The following is a 20,460-nucleotide window of genomic DNA, read 5'->3' on the forward strand; positions in this document are numbered from 1 at the left end:
TTTAAAAAAACCAAACCAACTCCAGTCATAATACTGATTAACATAGGGCCTAGCCAACCCCTCATTTGTCTGAGCTGCCAAAACAAACTTATTATCATGGTGGTTTCCATGGTCCTGATTTTGACCATCAGGATAGTTACAATGTTAAATGAGTTCATGCTGGCCTTTATCTTCTTTTCTGAATTTAGTCGATGGTGTTCTTCCAGGCGTACAAGCCTTTATGGACATTCAGCTGGTACAGTCTAGCAAGCAAAAGCATGGTGTTTAATCAGTGTTGCTGGCTGTCTCCAGTGTTCCCCCACAAAAAGCATCCTTCGTGTTTGCAGCTGGAGGCAGAATATTGTATGCTGTTATGATGTAAGTAATTAAGAAGTGCCATGAAGTAGTCTAACGAAGTAGTCTAATGAAGTAGTAGGCTGCCAGCCCCTGGGAGCAACGTCTGGCTGTTCCCTTCCCCTGCCCTCAGGTAACTGGTGCCCTGAGGGGCCTGGTCGGAGGCCGGAGCAGCTCCCTGGGCTGGTGAGGAGGTGGTGGACATAAAAGAGCACTTCTGTGGCACAGTGGGACTGGGCTTTCAGCGTTTCTCATGTTAGTGTACACGTTTTGGGGATCCCTTCATCATTTTAGCTGGTAATTTACAGAATTCAAAGGAAAAAAGGTAACGTTAAAAAGGACGGGATTTAAAGCTGTTGGGGAAGGGATGAGTCTCTTTAACCAAGCAATAAGTGATAGGATGAGAGGGAATAGCCTCAAGTTGTGCCAGGGAAGGTTTAGACTGGATATTAGGAAGCATTTCTTTACAGAACGGGTTGTTAGGCGTTGGAATGGGCTGCCCAGGGAGGTGGTGGAGTCCCCATCCCTGGAGGTGTTTAAGAGTAGGGTCGACATAGTGCTTAGGGATCTGGTGTAGTTGGGAACTGTCAATGTTAGGTTAATGGTTGGACTGGATGATCTTCAAGGTCTTTTCCAACCTAGACGATTCTGTGAAAGCAGTTGCTGCCTTGTTTCTGCTGAAAAGCTCAAGCCAGCTTTCCTCATAAAAACTGGAAACCGTGAATTGGGTTGGCACAGCGGCATCCAGGAGTTTCACCGGTGCCTGTCTGAGGGTGGACCTCAGAGGTCTGACACTGGCAAAGCCTCCAAGCCTTTCAGACCTACTCGGGGTGTAATTTAACCTAATTAACCGCAGCGGGCGGGAGCTCTACGAGCTCTTATCGGCGAAAGGCGAGGCCGGGGCGGAGCGAAGCCGGGGCCGGCCCCCCCGCAAGGCCCGGGGCGGGACGTGCGGCGCCTCACGCCTCGGCCTCAGCGCCGCGACCGCCGCTGAGGTAAGTACCCCCCGGCGGGGCGCGAACCCGGGGACCCCGGGGCTTCCGTGGGGACGGCGCGGGCGGACGGAGCCCCGCCGAGGGGGAGGCGGCGGCGGCGCCGCCGCCGCCGCCTCCCCCTCGGCGGGGCTCCGTCCACCGGCGCGGTTCCTCCTTCGCCCTTTTGCAGGCGGGCAGCTGCACGTAGCCGCAGCTTCACTCCCGGGGGGTGAACCCTGCCCATGGAAGCGGCCGTCGGGTTGTTTTTTTCCTCCTGAAAAATTTGACAGTCGTATCCTGAGGGTTGCTGCTTTCTGTTGTTTTTTTTTTTTTTTTTTTTTTTTTAGGCGTGAGGTAGCGACATTGAAAAGCGTCGCGTGGGTTAAATATTAGACTAAATCCGCGTTTTCCTTGCGTGAGTGAACGCATTTAAGGGCCGGGCAGTCTTTGAGAAGAATTAATCAATTCTTCACTAGAAGCAAACCCAGACAAAAGCGGTTCTTCAGTTTTAGGGGGCTTAGATTTGAGGTATCTGTGTTTTGCAGCGCAAGGGGGGAAATTGAAGGTGCAGGAGAAAACCATGAATAACGTTTGTGCTTGGTTCTTAATCGAAGAGTTGCATACAGGGAGCTTGCAGGAATACGCTCCCTAAATTTTCTCGCGTTTCATTTATCTTTTCTCAGGTGAAGTACTTCCGAGGGATGCTGATGAGTCTCTTTCAATTTACCGCTAGAAGGTTGGTTTCCCAAGCATATTGTGGACTTAAGGCTGCTTCTTCTTCAAAGACACAGAAGTTTCGCTTGGAAATGGCTCGTCCTAGTTCAAGTAAGATATCTGTTTTTTCCTTTACTACCCCGCATAGGTTTTTAAGCTAGATTTGAAATTCGAGAAGGTTTTGTGTAATAGGTAAAATCTGTAGTTTAATTCAAAAGGTTTAGAAGACTGTGAAGTTGATTTTTTTTCTTTTTTCCTAGCTGCTAAAATTTATCTTCTGTGTCTGTATTCTGTATAGTTCCAAAAAGCCTCGCATAGTTGCAGTCAGTGTCATTGCCTGGTGACATGTTTTTAGCATTTATAATTTATGCACATAAGCGTATGCTAGTTAATTGCATTTCCTTTTCATAATCCCAATGGGTAATAAAACTCACTCCTCGTTTCTTTGTACAAGAATTATGGAGGGCCTCCAGCATTGATAACAAATCAGGAGCAGGGTATTGGGTAACCTCAGGAGCCCTGTTCGGTGGTAAATATCCTCTTTTTGTTTGTTTGGGGGTTTTTTTGTTTTTTTAATTTGAGGATGTGCCTTAACTTTAAAACTGTGCACAGAACTTCATGGGTACAACAGTAAAACCCCAAACAGTTGGGTAGCCAAGGTGCGCTTGCTTTTTCTTGAGCATCAGTGTTTGGCTGCTGTCTGAGTCTGGAGACCAGACGAGGAGGACTTTTGGCCTGAGCTTTACACATTCAAGGGCTTGTAAGGTTTGGTTTACAACAGCAGACGGGCATCAGAATCATAGTGTTCCCTGCCCAGTTCTACAGCTCTTGTGCTGTGGGTCTTGGGACTTCTTCAGTGATCTCTCTCCTTATAAGAACTTAACCTGCCTTTGGTTTAAAAAAAAACCCCAACAAACCACATAGTGAATTGTGAAGGTTAGGGTTGTGATTAGCAGCTTAAGAGTTCGGCTGGAGGCCAGTCACTAGTACAGTACCGTAGGAGTCAGTACTGGGGCCAATATTGTTTAATACCTTCATTAATGATCTGGATGATGGGGCAGAGTGTACCCTCAGCAAGTCTGCAGATGACGCAAAGCTGGGAGCAGTGGCTGATACGCTAGAGGGTCCTACTGCCATCCAGAGGGACCTCGACAGGCTGGAGAAAGGGGCTGACAGGAACCTCATGATGTTCAGCAAATGGACATGCCAAGTGCTGCCCCTGGGGAGGAACAACCCCAGGCACCAGGACAGGTTGGGGGTGACCAGCTGGAAAGCAGCTTTGCAGAAGAGGCCCTGAGGGTCCAGGTGGACACCAGGCTGACCATGAGCCAGCGATGAGCCCTTGTGGCAACGAAGTCTAATGGGTGTCCTGAGCTGCACTCAGCAGGGCGTCTCCAGCTGATGGAGGGAGGTGATCCTTCCCCTCTGCTCAGCCCCTGTGAGACACACCCAGAGTGCTGGGTCCAGCGCTGGCCTCCCAGCACAAGAGAGAGAGGGACATACTGGAGACAGTCCAGCAAAGGGCCACAAAGATGATTAAAGATTTGGAGCATCTGACATATGAGGAGAGACTGGGAGAGCTGGGACTGTTCAGCCTGGAGGAGACCAGGCTCGGGGGTGTCTTATCAATGCATGACAACACCTGATGGGAGGGAATGCAGACAAGGCAGACACTTCTCGGTAGTGCCTAGTGACAGGACGTGAGGCAGTGGACACAAAGCACACAGGATTCCATCTGCACACAAGAAAACACTTCCTTTTTTTACTGTGAGGGTGGTCAAACATGGGAATGGGTTGTGCAGAGAGGTTATAGAGTCTCCATCCTTGAAGATCTCAAAAGCCATGTGACTGAACACAGTCCTGAACAATCTGCTCTGGCTGACCCTGCTTGAGTGGGGGTGGGGGGTGGACTAGACAATCTCCAGAGGTCCCTTCCCAGTTCAGCCATTCTGTGATTCTAAAATATGTTGCTTTAAAATTAATATCTGAGGTAAACGGGAAGAGGGGGTTTTTTTGTGTCTCTGTAACTAACCTGTTACTTTTTAATCTTGGTCTGGTTCTCAGAAAAATGTAAAGGAAATTTCCTATCTTTTTTCCAAGTTACTTTACCATGTAGGGAAGAATGGAGGGAATATACATTCAAAAATAGAAAATACAATTGCAAACCTAGAAAATGGGTGAGATGCCTCAGAAGAAAATGTTTTCCCAAATTACCTTAATTTTGAAGGTGATACTTTGTAATTAAACTTTTTTTTTTTTCCATCTTAGGGTCTTACATTACAATTAGGCAGCAAACTGTTACTGGGTGGTGGTGGCAACAGTTGTTATTGAGGTAGCATCTAGTGTGGGTTTTTAGTTGAAGGCTGTGTCTTTCAAATACTGAGTATACTCATAGTTTAATGCATGTTGCCCTACTGAGCTTTTCATACGCATTTTTGAGGATCTCCAGGAATTGCCCTTCAAATTCCAATATACAGAAACTCAGAAACAAATCAGTATTCTGAAATCAAAGCCATGGGAGGTGTAGGTGGAAGCTGTCTCTGGATGCATAAGTTTGCCAGCACTGCCTGTATTATGGCCTCTTACATAAAAGTCCAAGTGTTTGAACAGCTGTTCGTTCTTCCTCCCCATGCACAGATATGGCTGATTTTCGAGAAGTGTTTGCCAAAGCGAAGCATATCGCCATTATCACGGGAGCCGGCGTTAGTGCGGAGAGTGGAGTTCCCACCTTCAGAGGGGCAGGAGGTTTCTGGAGAAAGTGGCAAGCCCAGGTACGTACTGGCGGCAGGTGTCTGCGCAGCTGCGCTGCTCTGCCCCATAGGTGGGTGGGCGTGAAGGCACAGAAGCAGCTGGGGACCGTAGAGGGTGGACGTGCTCCTGTGGTGGTACGGTGGGGATGGAGCTATCCCTCCAGCCGTGTCTGCAGCTCTTCCCCGTGCCCTGGGTGTCTGCTTTATGCAGCTGCAACTTCTTTTCTGTCATTCAGTTTATCGGTTGTTTGGGAAGACAGCAGTGGGTCTTTCTACCATCCTTGTTTTCTCATGGCCTTGCAGCTTTGCTGTTTGCTCATCTTGTGACACTGTCACCGTTTCCCTACTTCATGGAGCCTTTCCTGTTTTAAACTCTGAAGAACCTTTTGTCAAAATAACAAAGGACAGAACCAATGATAACAACTAGTTGTTTTCTTTTAATCTTGGTTTCTCATAATACACTTTAAAAATGGTTTAGGAAATTTTTTTTTGTGTTTGGGGGCAGGGCTCCTCACAGTCTTTAACTCTCACACAAGCTCTGTCTCTCTTGCTGGTGTGATCTTGGCCGCGTTGGGAGCCACTGGGGTGGGAGAGGAGGTGGAAGCAGACACTGGGGGGTGGAGTGGTGCAGCAGCGAGGAGCAAAACGCACAAGTCGTACAGGTGCCTCACGAGTCTGATCCTGCGTGGTGCTGCAGACGTTTCAACTAACTGTTACACTGTCAGTAACTGCTACCCCAAACACTGCAATCATGTTTGCTTTCTTTATGGGTTTCAATGACAGCATTCATGAAAGATCTTGTGAAGTTAAAAAGCGGTCAGAGAGATGAGTGTTTCAGGATGGTTTAAATCTAAAGAGGTGTTTTTTCTTTCAGTGACTATCAATTGAAATAAAGCATGTGTGCGTATAAATGCCTGGTCCTTCTGCCTCAGAAAACTTGCATTCAGATTTTTGTATGAGTAGAATTGTGCACTGAAGCATTAGACTGAGCTACTCCTTGTTGTAAAAAAAGATATGGCAAAAGTAAAGTTAGCATGAAAAGTATAGTTTAGATTTTACCAGCACATACAAGACAAGACATTAGACTTTGGTTTTGGCAATGGTTGTAATGTGGCTTGTATTATACTTAAATTAAGGCAGAAAAGAAATTGTTAGCAGTGGAAATATATCCACACAATACTGAGTTTTATGGCTTCTGTGGAAGAGAGAGTTTTGAATGCCAAAAATAACGTGCATTGAAATATCTCATCTTCCTTTGTGCTGCACTAAACTCCTAATAGTTTGGTAGGGCAGCACAGAATAAGGTCCAAATGTACTATGTAAAACCACGTACCCCACGCTGTTGATACCAGTTATTTCCTTATTTGATAAGATACATTGACTTGTCATCCTTGTAAGGGCTATTGAACTGCATCTGGTTATAAATAATCTGCTTTTGATTATTTTGTGATGCTGGTTGCAGTGTAAATGGCAGTAATCTAGCAGGCTTCATCTGGGGAGGGGATTTTCTTGCCCTTTCATTGGTAGAATGAATTGTTATGTCTTTTTCAGGAGCTGGCTACTCCAGAGGCTTTTGCGCGAAACCCTTCTCGTGTGTGGGAATTTTACCATTACCGCCGGGAAGTGATGCTGAGCAAACATCCCAATCCCGCACATGTTGCCATTGCAGAGTGCGAAAGGCGACTGAGCAAGCAAGGAAGGAGCGTTGTGGTCATTACACAAAATATTGATGAACTACACAGAAAGGCAGGGACAAAGCACCTCTTAGAAATTCATGGTAAGAGTCAGATTACCTCTCTGCTACAGGCCAGCTAACCTGGGGGGGGAGAAGAGAGAGCAGGATAAGTAATGAGAGAAAAGAAATTTGTCTTTAAAATGATAATAACTTGCATGAAGTTATTTACAATGTCACCCTGTTCTCTTTTGGAAGTTGTTTCGGGTACTTCATAGCCTCTATTTCTCATCTTTCTTTTTTAATGGATTCTGACAGTACACAGGAACTGGTTCTCCTTTTCTCGCCTGCTCAGTTTTGCCTCGGATCCACTTGAATACATGTGGATACTGACACTTGGCTGTGATTTCGCTTAGAAAAGGGAAAAAGAATCCATGAGGACTTCCACCGCAAGGTAGTGGTGGTGCCACACCAGTATTGCCACCAGTAAAAGGTGTATTGGCAAGACTGGTCTCACCTGCCTTTGGTGCTTTCACTCTGTCCTGGCCTGTCCTTCAAAGACAAAAGGAAGAAGGGGCTGGAGACGGATGAGATTCCCCTACCCTTCTCCCCTGCACCCAGAGATACTCCCTCTCTCTCCCCCGTCTCAGTGGCATTCCTCGCTCCCACCCTCTCTCCTGCAAAGTGCCAGAGGAGCACAGTGCAGGTGCAGCACGCGGGGGTCAGCGGGGCTTTTGGATCTGAGGAAAGACACAGGTGCGGAGAGAGCGAGGGTGGGGAAGCCCTTCTCCATCGTTGGAGGTGCCTCCGTGCCCCCTTTCTCCGCTCAGCAGGCCCTGCCACAGAGTGAGGCTCCCAGGACAAAGGCCCATCCTGGTCCTCCAGCACTATGATGCTTTTTAACTTAAGTATCACAACAGGTTTAAATGGGATTTCCCACTGCTGCTTCGTGATCTGGACACAGGAAACCTGCACAAATTTTTCTGCAGTTGTGGATCCAAGGATAAAGCCTTGGGTATAGTTTAATTTTTATTATCTTTATTCTTTACACAACAGAAACAATTTTAAACTCTTGGTAATGTTGCACATCTCTGCAACATGTTACTAATGCTACAAAAGTCTTGGGGTTGGGGAGTTTTGCATAAAACAAAGCAGTGTGGAACCAGCATTTTTTTTTTTTTTTAAGAAAATGTTCTTGATTTAAGAGGAAAAGCAATAAGCAGAAATAATCTCTCAGTGATATTTTAAATAATGATTTTCCTCAGAAATGTTGTTAGGAGGCTGTGTGTTACTCATGTCGTGAGGTCGAACAAGGTGATAAATCGTAGCTTAGAGGGACTGTTGCTGCTGTTTGCTGCAACCTTTCAGCTGATATGGCCATGTCTGTCTTTCTTTGCTGGGCCCGATCAGTGCTGAACTATGACACTGGTCACCTCGGGTTGCCGAGCAAAAGCGTGTGTAGGCGCTGTGTAAGTAGCCTCTCGTTCATAATGCTGCCAGGTTTCCACACTTGGCTGTTACGTTGACGTAGTAAGTTACCCACAAGGTATAGTCTTCAAGGTCAAATAAAGGCTGTCTGGGATAAACACAGCCACTTGCTTGTACAGCCATGCCCCAGAGCAATCGCTTGATCCCCGATGTTTTCTCTTTCCTTGTTTCAGGTAGTTTATTTAAGACTCGATGCACCAACTGTGGGAACATAGCTGCGAATTACAAGAGTCCAATATGCCCCGCGTTGGCTGGGAAAGGGTAATATGTCTGCCTTGTAAACTCTCTGTATTTTCTACTTTGTCTGCTGTTTAATAGAAAAGGAGCCATTTTAGGTGTGTACAGGAGTTTCAGCCAACCACCCCATTTTTCTTTAGTGTAGTATCAATGCTTAAATTTTACACAGCTGTTTTGGAACATGAGTATACTGTTTGGTAACTGCAGTGAGAGCCCATGATACCGTAAGTCCTGTGAATGAATAACCTCTGAGTTAGCACAATATTAGACATATTTTAATTAGAACAATTTCAGATGGTCTGAAACTCTCATCTTGGACCACAACTAATTGTACTCTGTGAGAATGTGTATTTACACCTATTCTCTTCACCTTCCAGGTTTTTTATTAAATCAGATGCTTATTCCTTAAATTGGGCGTTTGATACGTGGAATTGTCCTCTTCTGCATCTCTTGAGCCCTTATAGCAGTTTTTGTCCTTCAGCTCATCAATAAGATTCTCATGATTACAGGTCTCAAAATACAGAGGTGTCAATCAGGAAGGAAGCATCAGTTCCCAGGATTTCTGCAACTTAAAAAGTTGCAGAAGAATCCTTCACTCTCCTTTTTCTAGCCATCCTCTTTCTTTCACCGTTAATAAAAGGGGGAGGGGGGACAGGATGGATATATGCTCATGAATTTTTAGGGTTTTTTCCCTTTGCATTTCATCAGACCTTTAGATGGCTACATAAATATTTGTTGTGCCTTTGACAGACTTTGACCAGCTTATTACAGCTGCTTAGCTCTGGGATAATTCTGGACAAATGCCTGCCTGCCCTGTATGTGGTATTTTAGGGTTGTGGTAGGTGATGAAGTTGGATGAAGTTGCAAAGATTCCTTGACTGGAGAGCGTGCTTTAGAGGATACTAAGTTTTTATTAATATATAAAGTGCACTTTGTACAACTGAGTACATATTTCAATTTTGTCGCTTCAGGGCTCCAGATCCTGAAACAGAAGATGCCACGATTCCAGTTGAAGACCTTCCTCAGTACGTTCCTCAGTACTTCCTCAGGAACGCTTTGTTTTTTGCTGTTACCTCTTGTGCTTTGCACATCTCAAAGGCTCGTATTACTGTTTGCGTAGTTTTGGAAGGACACAGAGACATTCTACTGGAGAAAAAGGCATGAGACTTTGCCCCAGAGAATGGAGCCTGAAGTTATGGGGTACAGCAGACAACAGGAGTGTGTACTAGAAGTTTACCGTGATGCTAAAAGGATTGCATGGTTGCGTCCTTGAGCGTCAAGCTGAAACATGCCTAAATCTATGGGGTTTGTACCAAGGGGAGTAGTAGGAGGATTGCTGTGAGAAACAAAGTGCCACACAGTATACGTTTGCAGGCACTACCCACCGTTAGTCAGCCTGGAACACTGTGCTGGTGCACAGCCACTGCACAGTCCCTTCCTTGCAGGCATTAAATGTGCCACAGTGCTTTTTTGTAATGGCAGAAGCTTTGCCTTAGTAGATGCCACCATATATTTTTCATCTGATCCCTAAGGAAAAGAGGGTAACACGAGGCTTCTGTCTTCCAGTTCACTTCCTCCTTAAAAACCTGTTGGCCAGTTTGGTAAAGCTGATGGAGGCCGAGGTCTGTAGCACACACACTATGTTTTAAGTTTCATGCATTTCAGGAGCTGAGTAAGGGAAGGACAACGATTAAGTATCCGAGTTGAACTGCCGTTCAGCAACCCATTCTGTGTGACTGGGCGGGCTGTGTGTACTTCCAACAAGCGCGTAGCACGGTGTCAGCTGCCTTCTGTCCAGCGCATGGCAGAGGGGGGTGTGGGGAGGGCGGGGAAAGAGCGACGAGGGCAGGTAAGACAGACGTGCCCAAATGCGAATGAAAACTGCTTTGCAGCTTGAAACGTCCGCGTCAGCAGCATTAACGCCGTCCCTTTGTGATGGTTAAACAGGTGCGAGGAGGATGGCTGCAACGGGCTCCTCCGTCCCCACGTTGTGTGGTTTGGCGAGACCCTGGATCCTGACATTCTCACAGAGGTCGAGAAGGAGCTTGATATCTGCGACCTCTGCTTGGTAGTGAGTGACGGTTTGGTTACCTGGGCCCTTACCGGCAGGGAGGCCATGCGAAAGGGGTGCACCTCCTGGAGGAGGGAGAAGGGTATCTACTTCCCCGAGGGAACTGAAAGCCCCTGAGGGACTTTTAGCGTCAAGTGGAAAACATGAAAAAGACCATCAAGTTTGAAAATGTCCATACGCCACCGGGAAGCGAACAGGTTCAGCGTGTGTGCACCCTGCTCAGCTGGCACCTGCAGTTGGCATTTGGTGTACCCCGGAGTTGGAGGTGCAAGTGTTAGAGGTCAGCTGATAGCATTTAGTTGCTGAATTCCTCAAACAGTGCAAAATAGGATTATTTTGATGCTCGGTTTAAAAAAAGGTGACAAAATGTTGTAAGAAGGTAGCTAGCCGTTATCCTGCGCTGCTTTTTATGTGAGGTTGGTTACATGCCATGTAGGTGCCAGATTGCTGACCAAAAAACCACCGGCTTAGAATATCACGTACCCTTCACACAATAATCTCAGTTAACAGAAGGAATGTTGTGTTTTCATTTCCTGAAGGCAAAGTCTGCCATTTTGTGTTTCTGGGATTTGTTTTTTTTTTTTCATCTAGTTATAAACAAACTTCTTGGGGTTGCATCAGAGAGACAATTCCCGATTCTGATGCTATGTTAAATAGCTATGTATGCAGTGACACTAAATAGATGCTGATTTGGTTTCATTTCTGTAGGGATCTTCCACGATTTAGTGGTTTTGCACATCCAGTGTTCTGAGAAGGGCTCTTACCTTGGGGTTGGGTTAGTTTTGTCTAACTACTGGCCTGCTCCACTCGTGACTTTTTTTGCCCTGTCCCTGCAGGTGGGGACCTCCTCTGTGGTGTATCCCGCTGCTATGTTTGCCCCTCAGGTATCTGCCAGAGGAGTTCCAGTAGCAGAATTTAACATGGAAGCTACTCCTGCTACAAACAGATTCAGGTAAAGCTGCCGAGTGTTAAACTAGCAACCTTTAGTCCCCTCCATCTTCCTTATCTTTTGCATTATGCTGTTACAGTGCTTAGAACATTTTTAAACAAACCTGATCTATTTTTTTCCCCCAATGCTTAAGAAATATTATTCTAATAAGCAGGAAAAGATGATTGTTCGTTCTCGGCGGAATGAACTTAAGCTGAAGCCACCACTGTGTTCCTCAGTGTGAGGCTGAAGTCTGGCCCCAGGCGGCCTCGCCCCCGGCCGCAGGACGAACCAGCCCCCTGCCCGTCTCCAGCGCCCTCGGGCCCTGCCGGAGCGGGCGCCGTGCGCCGGCCCTCGCCCGCCCCTTCACCCGGCTGCTTCCTTCCAGGTTTCACTTCCCGGGCCCCTGCGGGACCACCCTGCCGCCGGCGCTGGCCCGCCACCAGACGGAGATCATCTCCTGAGCGCCTCGGAGCGGCCGGCGGGGAAGCGCCGCACCCGGCCGCCGCGGCCCGGCCCGGCGGGGGCACAGGGGGCTGGAGGGGGGTGTGGGGTGGGAGAGGAGGCGGCGGGTCTCGTCGGACCGTCCCTCCCTGCTCCCCACGGCAATAAACGGGCGGCGGGGCGCGGGCGGGCGGCTCGGGCCCCGCCGCCGACACCTCGGGCCGCCGCTCTCCAGGCCTCGTCTGTCTGCGCGCGCGCGCGGCGAGGGGGGGGTGTGTGCGGCTGCCGGCCGTTGGGCGCCTCGGGGCGGGGCCTCCCCCGGGGGCGGGGCCTCCCCCGGGGGCGGGGCCTCCCCCGGGGGCGGGGCCTCCCCCGGGGGCGGGGCCTCCCCCGGGGGCGGGGAGCGCTTCCGGGGGCGGGGAGCGCTTCCGGGGCGGGGGTCAGGCGGGGGTGGCGATGGCGCGGCGGCAGAAGGCGGCGGCCGCGGGCAAGCGCGCGCCAGCCGCCGCGCTCCTCAGCCCGCCCTCCTCGGAGGACGAGGCGGACGGTGCCCCGGAGGAGGTGCCCTTCGGTGCGGCGAGGGAGGCGGCCGAGACCGAACGGAAGCTCGTGGGGGAGGCGGCCCGGAGGTACGGACCCCCCCCCCCCCCCCCCCCCCCCCCCCCCCGGTCACCCGCGCGCGAGCCCTTCCCCTCCGCCCCGGGGCCTCGCGGCCGCGCTGACGGCACCTCCCGCCCCCCCGCAGGCACCGGGAGCTGCTGAAGGAGAAGCGGCGGCGGCGCCAGGAGCTGTTCACGGAGCAGAAGGTATGGCGGCCCCCTCCCCCGCCCGCCCGTACCCCGCGTTCCCCGCCCCGCTGACTCCGCTCTCCCCCGCAGAAACGGAAGCTGCTCCCCGAGGCCGTGCTGCAGGAGCTGGCCGCCGCGCCGCCCGCAGGGTGAGGAGGGTCGGGGCGCCTCGGGGAGCGGTGCCTGGCGGCTCCCGCCCGCCGTGCGGCCCCTCGGGGCCCGGGCCTTGGGAGGGCGGGGTGGGAGCTTCAGCGGCTCGGAGTAAACGAAGTGGGTGGGAATTGGAAGAGTAACCGGTTGCCTTCTCCTTCCTCCCCAGACGCGAAGAGCAGGCTGCGGCAGGTAACCGAGGTAGGCTGCTGCTCCTCTTGCCAGCGCGGTGCTCTCCCCGGTACCTCAGGATGTCGGTTCTGTGCTAAAGCTGCAGTCGGGGAGCGCTCGGGTACAGAGAAACTTGAACAGACCAGACAGATTGTCTCTCGCCAAGGAAAATTATCTGAGGAAAAAATCAAAAGTCACATTTAATCCCATTCCTGTGCCTTTGACTAAAGTTGTTTGCTGTACAATGATTTCAGTTAAAATAGCCCGAGGTGTTTAAGGAAATAATGGGCAGGGGTTATAATAGAAAAAGCAAGGATTACCAGAGGGAGATTAATATTTAGCATTTGTTTAAATTATAAAGGCTATTCCTGGATGGAGTTGCTAATTGGCTTGATACTTTATATATCATACTATGGTTTAATAGCATCTGAAAAAAAATAGGTAACTTTTTTCAAATTCTGAACTAGAAAATCAAGAGTCTGGAGTGTTTGTGAGTTCTGTTTCCTGGCCCTCTTCAGCTGTTCTTCAGTACTTCAAAGTACTTTACCAAAACGTGTTTGTTTGGTTTATTTTTAAACAATTCTCATCTATACCTCACATAATTATAGAGCTGGATGGTGTAACTGCTACTTTTTCTTCCTTCTATTATTGTTTTAAAAAAATCTGTTGGCATAAACCAGAGATGAGCTCAGGGTGATGCTTTGAATACTCAGTCTCCATAGTATGTATTTAATGGTGAGAATGAGGCTCCCCTTTGCGTGTTACTCACAGCTTGTTGTGTCACATTGATTTTTTTTGTCTGTTGATGAACCCTGTTTTGTGCTGTTGATGGCAAGGAAGGGGGAAGCTGGCAAGAGGCGCTTCGGGTGGCTGCCCTAAGACCTGCTTCTTCCCCTCCCTCTCACAGCCCTTCTGTGAGGGCAACGCTTTCTAGCTCTTCTTAGTCGGAGCTTCTGAAAAATGCCTGTTGGACTTAACTAAAGACATTTTTCCCCGCCAAAGTGTTGTTTCATTCCCATTCATCTTTCACTTACAGCTCTTGATTCATAACGTTTGGGAAATTTTTTCTGCTTTCCATTAAATTTACTTTAGGTAAACGCCGGGGAGGTGGGGCTGCGAAGCTGCGACAAGGCCAAGGCCAAAGGCAGGTGAAGAAGAACAAGCAGAGCAAGGCAGCCAGGTACGCTGGGAGCAGAGGGGCTGCAGAGGGGCCATGGTGTCTGTCCCCTTGGCAGTGGTGCTGCTGAGGAAGGGGCATCCCTGCAACTGTTCTGTCCCTGTATGGCCCCATGCTCTTCTTCCCTTCGTGTTCCCCTTGCCCTTCCTCTGACTGGAAGTGTATTTTTGTGGTAAAAGCACCTTTAACATGCTTCTGATATGCTTCTTGTCAAATATATATACACACACATATATATAAAAAAATTACAATACAAATGCTGTTTATATATTATGTACATATAACTGGGCAGGCGTGAGCACAGCAGCAGACATTCTGACGTGCTGCTACAGGTCTGGTTGTTTAGCACCAAATTCCTGCATTTCAGTCATCTTTTCTTTTTTCTCCTGTGTTTCATCACTGATGTCCCCATAGGGGAATTGCAGTAGCTCCTGGTAGGACTAGTTCAAGACTCCCAGGGAGCTACTCAGGGCACATAAAGGCATGTGATGACTGGTTGAGAGTCTTGGTCCTTTTTTTTTTTTTTTTTTAAAATACTTGTAGAAAGCTTGCTGAGCATCAGAAACCAGCACTGGCTGCTGTTGTGCTCAAGTAGCAGAGCACTGACTAGTGTGTCTTGTTCTGGATGTAACCATGCTGCAGGGATTTACATCTTTATTTAACTAGGACAAAAGGAAACTATATGGCAGTGTGCTTAAAAGATCAGAGTTTAACAGGCCTTCACCAGCAGCTTGCCAAAGACTTTCTAAATGCTCATCTCTACGGACCAGACGCCAACCGGGCACAGGGTAAGCCATTTTCCTCAGCTGGATCTACATCTACATTTGTCTGGGTTAAACTTAGTAACTCATACTCACTCATCTCCATTTCAGCAAATGATTTTTTTTCCCTTGAAAACAAGAAAAACCCAGTTAAAAAAGCTGCAGTTCAGTTTGTGGACAAGTCTTGGGGTGAGTATGAAAAGTCAGAGTAGGTACTGCTATCTGCGTATGTGGTTTAAAGCACACTTGGAAAAAAAAAGGCTTTCCCATGTTAGAGGGGTGTTAGTTGCTACGTTCCAACTCAGAGAACCAGATAGGAAGGGAGGGGCAGTGGGGAGCTACAGCCTGAGGGGGTGTAGTGCACGGTGCACCGGGGAGGGGGTGTGAGCCAGAACTTGAAAAAAAATCATTTTTGGTAAAGAGCGAGCATGTTTACTTGTTCAAATAAATACTTTGTTTCAGCTTAAACCTCTGAGCTGTTGGCAGTTATTTCACATGTGTAAAACGTGAAGTGGGGATGCCAAGATCCCAGAATGTGTGTGTGAGCACAGGGAAATGGTGCCTGTTTCTCAGAAAAACTGACATTACAGAAATGAATGGGGACAGACTCATACCCACATCAGTTCCAGCCACACAAGCACAGTCTGGGGGGCTGGAGAGGCAAAAGTTCTTGGTCCTTACCAGGCAAAGTCAGCTTTTCAGTTGTGTGTGACCAGTGGGGGCAGGGCTGTACCCCCACCCTCCCTCTGAAGGAGGTGGGTGCAAGTTGGTATGGCCAGCCCGTGGAAGCCCAGGTTGTAGGTAAGATAGGAAGTTTATCAGCTTTCCAGTCAGTTCTGTTCTGAAATGCTGTAGTAAGCAGTGGATTGCTGCTTAGCCAGTACATGGGCTAAGAAAGTGGTAACTAACAGCTGCTTTTTTTTTTTCTAAGGGCAAGAAAAAAAGGAGAAAGCAGCAAGATTTAAGAAACGTTGGCTCTCAACACAGATTAAAAATTGAGTATGGAGACAGCTTTTTCAGAAGATGCTATTAAGGACTCTTTTACTGCACGTTAAGTCTCTGAAGACAACGAAAGTGTTCTTTCTGCACTTCCCCAGCATGGCTCTGCTTTCAGCTCTAGCCAGCAGCAGGCACTGACCTTCACCCAGCTGGGCCTGAACTGACATCCCTGTTCTCTTCCCTCCCCCCTTTGGAAGTGGCTGGGGAAGCGAAGCTGCAGCTGGGCCAGGGCAGTGCCTGCCCATCCCTGATGCTGATGTAGAGCAGCTGGTGTTAGGGCCAGGCTTGTGGAAGCATGCTCCTTTGCAGGCTCAGGGAGGCAGCTCCTTTGCAGACAATAAAGAAAATCGATGTTGTACTTACAGATGGTGCGTTTCTTACAGCGATGCTCCTGCTTTTTCAGTTACTTGTATCTCTGAAGAAAGGCTGTGTCTTGGTGTCAGAATCATTAAGGCAGCTCAGCCCGCAGGGCCCTTCTGTCCAGCGTGATGATTACTTTCCCCCACCTCCAGGGAGCCCTGAACAAGCTTCTATCAGACTTGCCTGGTAGTGAGGAGCCAGGGTGCCACCGGCAGGTGCTGACACAGGGCAGGGGCAGCCCCAGCGAGCCACCGCTCCCACAGCAGGGGGCTGCGTGAGAAGCAGTTCGAGGGCTGAGCTAACTCTCGAACCAAGAGAACGTAGCATACGAGTCCATGCTACCATGTATGTAGAAGTAAGTTTTTAATGGCTGGTTAATTATGATATCACTACATTTTATTGCAATATAGTACTATTTAAGCACTTTTAAAAATGCAAGGTGTACAAAGATTAAATTAAGACTGTAAATTGACTAAATATTTGGTTTTTATATAAATAGGTCATAACCACACTGTGTTGACATGTAATACTGTTATAATACAACAGTTAAACTGGTGAGTCTACACAACAGAAGCTGTCTGTAGTTAAACAAGGAAACAAAGTTGAAAAGACCATGTTAAAACAAAAAACTACTAAGATCAACAGGTTGGGATTGTAAGTAGCAACAAACATATTCACTCAGCTCCTGAGTAATTCAAGTTTTACAGTACACATTAAAAAATATCATTTCTTCCCATCAACACTATATATCCAAACCATCGGGTGTTTGTGCATTTTGCAAATTACACTGATTGAACTATGTAACAATGGGGGTGGAGGTTGGCAAGTCATCCTGCTGGACGTTTACATCACCCACCTGCTAATACATCCACGTTTTCTCTTCTTCCGCCCCACCAGAAGGTAGCAGGATTTTTGGTTTGTTTTGGACAATCGTTTAAAGGATTGGTACTTGTCAATTTGGATGTCTGACATTATCAGTGATACTTTCAACTCTTAGTGGTCTAAGAGGTTTAAAGATGGAAATTTTCTCCTAACACTAAGTTAGAAATCATTTGCATCATGCTGTAAACTAGGAAGCAACATAAAGCGACAGACTTGTCCTTAGTACATAATTAAAATTCCAAATTCCAGTCAGCAGAGCTGGTCTACTTTCCACGTTGAGTATGCCACACCACCTTTGAGACCCCCGAATGCATAGCTAGTGTAGGTAGTCTTCCACTGTGGCGAAGGCGCAGGAGCCAATTCCCGACCGAGCCATCAATCCTAGACACTGCGACGCTTGTCCCATGGCCAGGGCAAGCGGCGGTTGCTTTGGCAGATTGTGAGTCTCTGAAAAAGAATCACAGTGGCAGTTAAAACACCTGACTAATTTCATAGTATTGCACTGAAAACTTTAAGGTTAACCCTGCTTACATCATTCATTTCAAAATTCCTCTTTCCTTGCAAAGTTTGCTCTTACAGCATTACAGAGCGGGAGCAACTAAGTGACATTTTCCAATTCCCTGCACAGCACCGTTATTGAATGGGCCCATTTTCACTTTGAACGATGACGTCTGTCACATTACTGCCCCCCTAAAACTGCCCCTCTTTTAGTAAGCGTGCACACCGGCATGCTGCTGCACTTGGCCAGGGAAGCCCGCGCGCAAGGCACGGCCGGGGCCTTACCTACCGAGTATTGCACTATTGAGTACAGAGCAGACGGGTTCTCTTTGTATCGGGTCGAGCTGATTCCCAACAGGGCTGCTCCAGGGATCTGAATAGGCAAGTAAACTGAATGCATCCTGTGGAAAGAGGGGGTTTGTTACATCTCACAGCTACCTTCTGCTACTGAAAACGAGGAGTATTTTCTTCACCCGTTTTGATTCAGAATCACAGAGGTGATTGTCAGTGTCCTTCAACAATACAAAAGTGTAAAAAGAAATTGTAACAGGACTTGTTCCATTTTGAGCAAGCAGTGTTTTTCCCAGCAGAAAGACAAAAGTTAGCAGTGTTTTAGAAAGTGATGGGGAAAGAGAAAACAGACTGAAAATTGCATGCAGTCAGTCTTTGGCAGGGGAATTCTTTTCCAGAGCAGTCACAAATCAAGGTAAAACTAGTTAAACACAGCGAGTACTAAAGAGAGTACACTTTAGGCAGCTGTATCAATCCTCTTTCTTGCAGTTCATTTATCATTAGAGCTGAAAATGGCACTTTGGTTCAAGAGGCCAAGCTATGCAGTCAGAAACGAGATAGAGGGAAGTGCTAAATTCATCTCTGGTTTTAACTGTATTATGGTATGAGATAAATTATCTTCCCTGTGAATGTGCTGCACAGACAAGACAGGAGACAGTGTGACACCACAGCTGGCTAGAATACTGCTCTTGGACAAAAAAAAAAAAAAAAAAAAAATCACAGAAGTTAAAGCAGCACAGTATGGCAGTGCCACGTGCTCTGGAAAGCTTCTGCTGGGTAGCACGGTTATTCACCTTAACACCACAATTTCAAGATTAAACATACCTTGAGCATTTTCTTATTCGCTGTGTTTTTGCCACATTCTCTTCTTAGTTGCTCACTCATTGCTTGCAATTCTCTTCCAAAATGGATCATCCTCTCAATAGCCGCTTGGCTGCCGCCACATAGTTGACGTCTTAACTGACTTGAATCTACTTCTGCAAAAATGGTATCGTCATCATCACCACTAATAGAGCTGACAGTAACCATCTATGGATCTAGAGAATTTGCACTGATTTCACTCAAAAGACAACTGCCTTCTCTGAGAGAAAGCACGTCAGGCCAGAGACCTTGGCATAACATACTCCTATAGCAAGCACGGTTGAATTGCTCCTTTATAAACATTAAGAGACTTAATTAGCTAACAGCAAAGGCTGTCTATACATGCTGTTTGTTTTGCAATGGTTAATTTTACTAACTAGACTATAAAACCAAATTTTACCCTAAAATTTTATGGGAGTTTAAAATTAATAACGACAGCAATAGAAGTCCACACAGTTGTACCTTTTTAATTCTTTGGCATTGCAGTTCTAAAGATGCGCCAAATCCAGAACCACTAATAGAGGGTAAAAAAACCCCTGAAATTCCCAAACAACCACAATGGATGTTGCTACAAGATGATCATTTAGACTGTTCATACATACACCTTGTAGAATATATTAGCTTAATAATTTGGATATTTCAGGCTTCTTTTGTAATCAAACAAAACACTACAATCACTTTCTTTACTGTTTGCTACAATATTCCCCAATACCAGTGATTTTAAAAGGTATTAATGTATTTATGAACAGTAAATCAACCCGTGGCTTCTCTGAAAGCTGCTTTTTAAATTTACAACTAAAGCAACCTGTAAAAAAAAAGGCATTTATCCATTTCTTGCCTTTTTTCCTCAACAGAATCAAGTTTTGAATCAGAATTCTGACGTACGCTTTGATTACAAAACTATTCTTTCTGGTTTTAACATTGCCACCTAGTGATGTGTTTTGACCACTATTTCAAACTAGGATCCACAAGTGGACACTTCCCCACTCGCACCCCCCCCCCCCCCCACCTTAGATGCAAGCATATCACCTGTGGAAAAAAATCTGCCTACTTAAGATCACATACACAGCACTAAGGAGAATACATAAATATTTCAAAAAGCAAAAAACCACCAAAGAAACCACCAAGCTCAAACTGTGGGGAGTAAACAATGTAGGCTGAGGAGCCACATTTCTTTTTTACGAAGGTGAAGCACCCACAAGTCTTCAAGCAGTGGCGTTTGTTGCTAGCTGCAGCTCAATCTAGGCCATCACTTTCCAAAGGCAGAAAAGAACTACATTAAAAAAACCACAAACAACTCTGCGCCCTGTGCAGCTGCTTCATGTCTGTCACAGTAAGCCTCTGTGGAAAAGGCTGCAAGAGAGTAAAGAAGTGTTTTGTTTTTTCTGTCACAGAAACGAGGCCTTGATATTATCCAGTTTCAGAGCGTAATGCAGGGAAAACAGTCTTGGCAATTTGCATCTCCCCCTCCAGGGCTGTAACAGAGCTATATTTGCTTTTCGACAGTTACCTAGTATTTGCCAGCAAAGCTGCATGACCAGCAGCAGCCGCCGCAGCACGCCCCCTCAGAACTGTGAGGCGTTCCTAGGTATCTCCAAGTACCACTGCGTTCTGAAAGGTTACCACCGATGATGTCCCAAGCTTCACATTTCATTTAAACTACCTATTAATCAATGTCTGCCTAAATCAATTCTTTGGAAAGATCGTTCCGCAACTGCAGAAATAGCTGGGCTGGATTCCTCCACTTCTTCAGACAGGGCCAGCAAAGCCACCACTGTCTAAGCTCCAGCCTGCGTGCACTGAGGTGATCTGGCTGCCTTTACTCGATAGGGACAGTCAGCACCGTAACTGACAGAGTTAACAGCATCTTTTTATGGTGTGCTGGCAATCGGAGGGTATTTAAATACTCAT

At 47.3% G+C, this 20,460-nt stretch overlaps 3 protein-coding genes across 6 annotated transcripts in view; 2 read left to right on the top strand and 1 right to left on the bottom strand.

The window, feature by feature from the left end:
* Positions 1-1,263: 1,263 nt before the first annotated feature.
* SIRT5 (sirtuin 5) lies at positions 1,264-11,831 on the top strand. 2 transcript variants are annotated; one of them, XM_074871080.1, is made up of 9 exons: positions 1,264-1,328; positions 1,991-2,132; positions 4,659-4,792; positions 6,323-6,548; positions 8,105-8,192; positions 9,140-9,193; positions 10,116-10,239; positions 11,076-11,191; positions 11,556-11,831. In XM_074871080.1, exons 2-9 carry the CDS (start codon positions 2,009-2,011, stop codon positions 11,629-11,631), a joined length of 942 nt encoding a protein of 313 aa, XP_074727181.1. In that variant the 5' UTR covers positions 1,264-1,328; positions 1,991-2,008; the 3' UTR covers positions 11,632-11,831. The 2 variants fall into 2 exon arrangements, with proteins under 2 accessions (XP_074727181.1, XP_074727193.1); XM_074871092.1 differs by lacking the exon at positions 1,264-1,328 and adding an exon at positions 1,664-1,722.
* A 218-nt stretch (positions 11,832-12,049) lies between these two features.
* NOL7 (nucleolar protein 7) lies at positions 12,050-16,021 on the top strand. Of its 2 annotated transcripts, none has more exons than XM_074871129.1 (8): positions 12,050-12,240; positions 12,357-12,417; positions 12,490-12,548; positions 12,719-12,750; positions 13,813-13,900; positions 14,540-14,685; positions 14,770-14,847; positions 15,590-16,021. In XM_074871129.1, exons 1-8 carry the CDS (start codon positions 12,068-12,070, stop codon positions 15,655-15,657), a joined length of 705 nt encoding a protein of 234 aa, XP_074727230.1. In that variant the 5' UTR covers positions 12,050-12,067; the 3' UTR covers positions 15,658-16,021. The 2 variants fall into 2 exon arrangements, with proteins under 2 accessions (XP_074727230.1, XP_074727238.1); XM_074871137.1 differs by having other exon boundaries at positions 14,564-14,685.
* Positions 16,022-16,363: 342 nt separating this feature from the next.
* Positions 16,364-20,460, bottom strand: part of RANBP9 (RAN binding protein 9) — a 41,541-nt gene continuing 37,444 nt past the window's right edge. For both annotated transcript variants that reach the window (XM_074871115.1, XM_074871106.1), the window contains exons 12-14: positions 18,514-18,665; positions 17,687-17,798; positions 16,364-17,346 (exon numbers count right to left, since the gene is read on the bottom strand). In XM_074871115.1, coding sequence (XP_074727216.1) covers positions 17,216-17,346; positions 17,687-17,798; positions 18,514-18,665 — 395 coding nt within the window. In that variant the 3' untranslated portion in view covers positions 16,364-17,215. The remainder of the gene's footprint in view (positions 17,347-17,686; positions 17,799-18,513; positions 18,666-20,460) is intronic.

The sequence above is a fragment of the Strix uralensis genome, chromosome 1 (assembly GCF_047716275.1).
Source record: "Strix uralensis isolate ZFMK-TIS-50842 chromosome 1, bStrUra1, whole genome shotgun sequence".
In the NCBI taxonomy this organism is placed as follows: Eukaryota; Metazoa; Chordata; class Aves; order Strigiformes; family Strigidae; genus Strix; species Strix uralensis.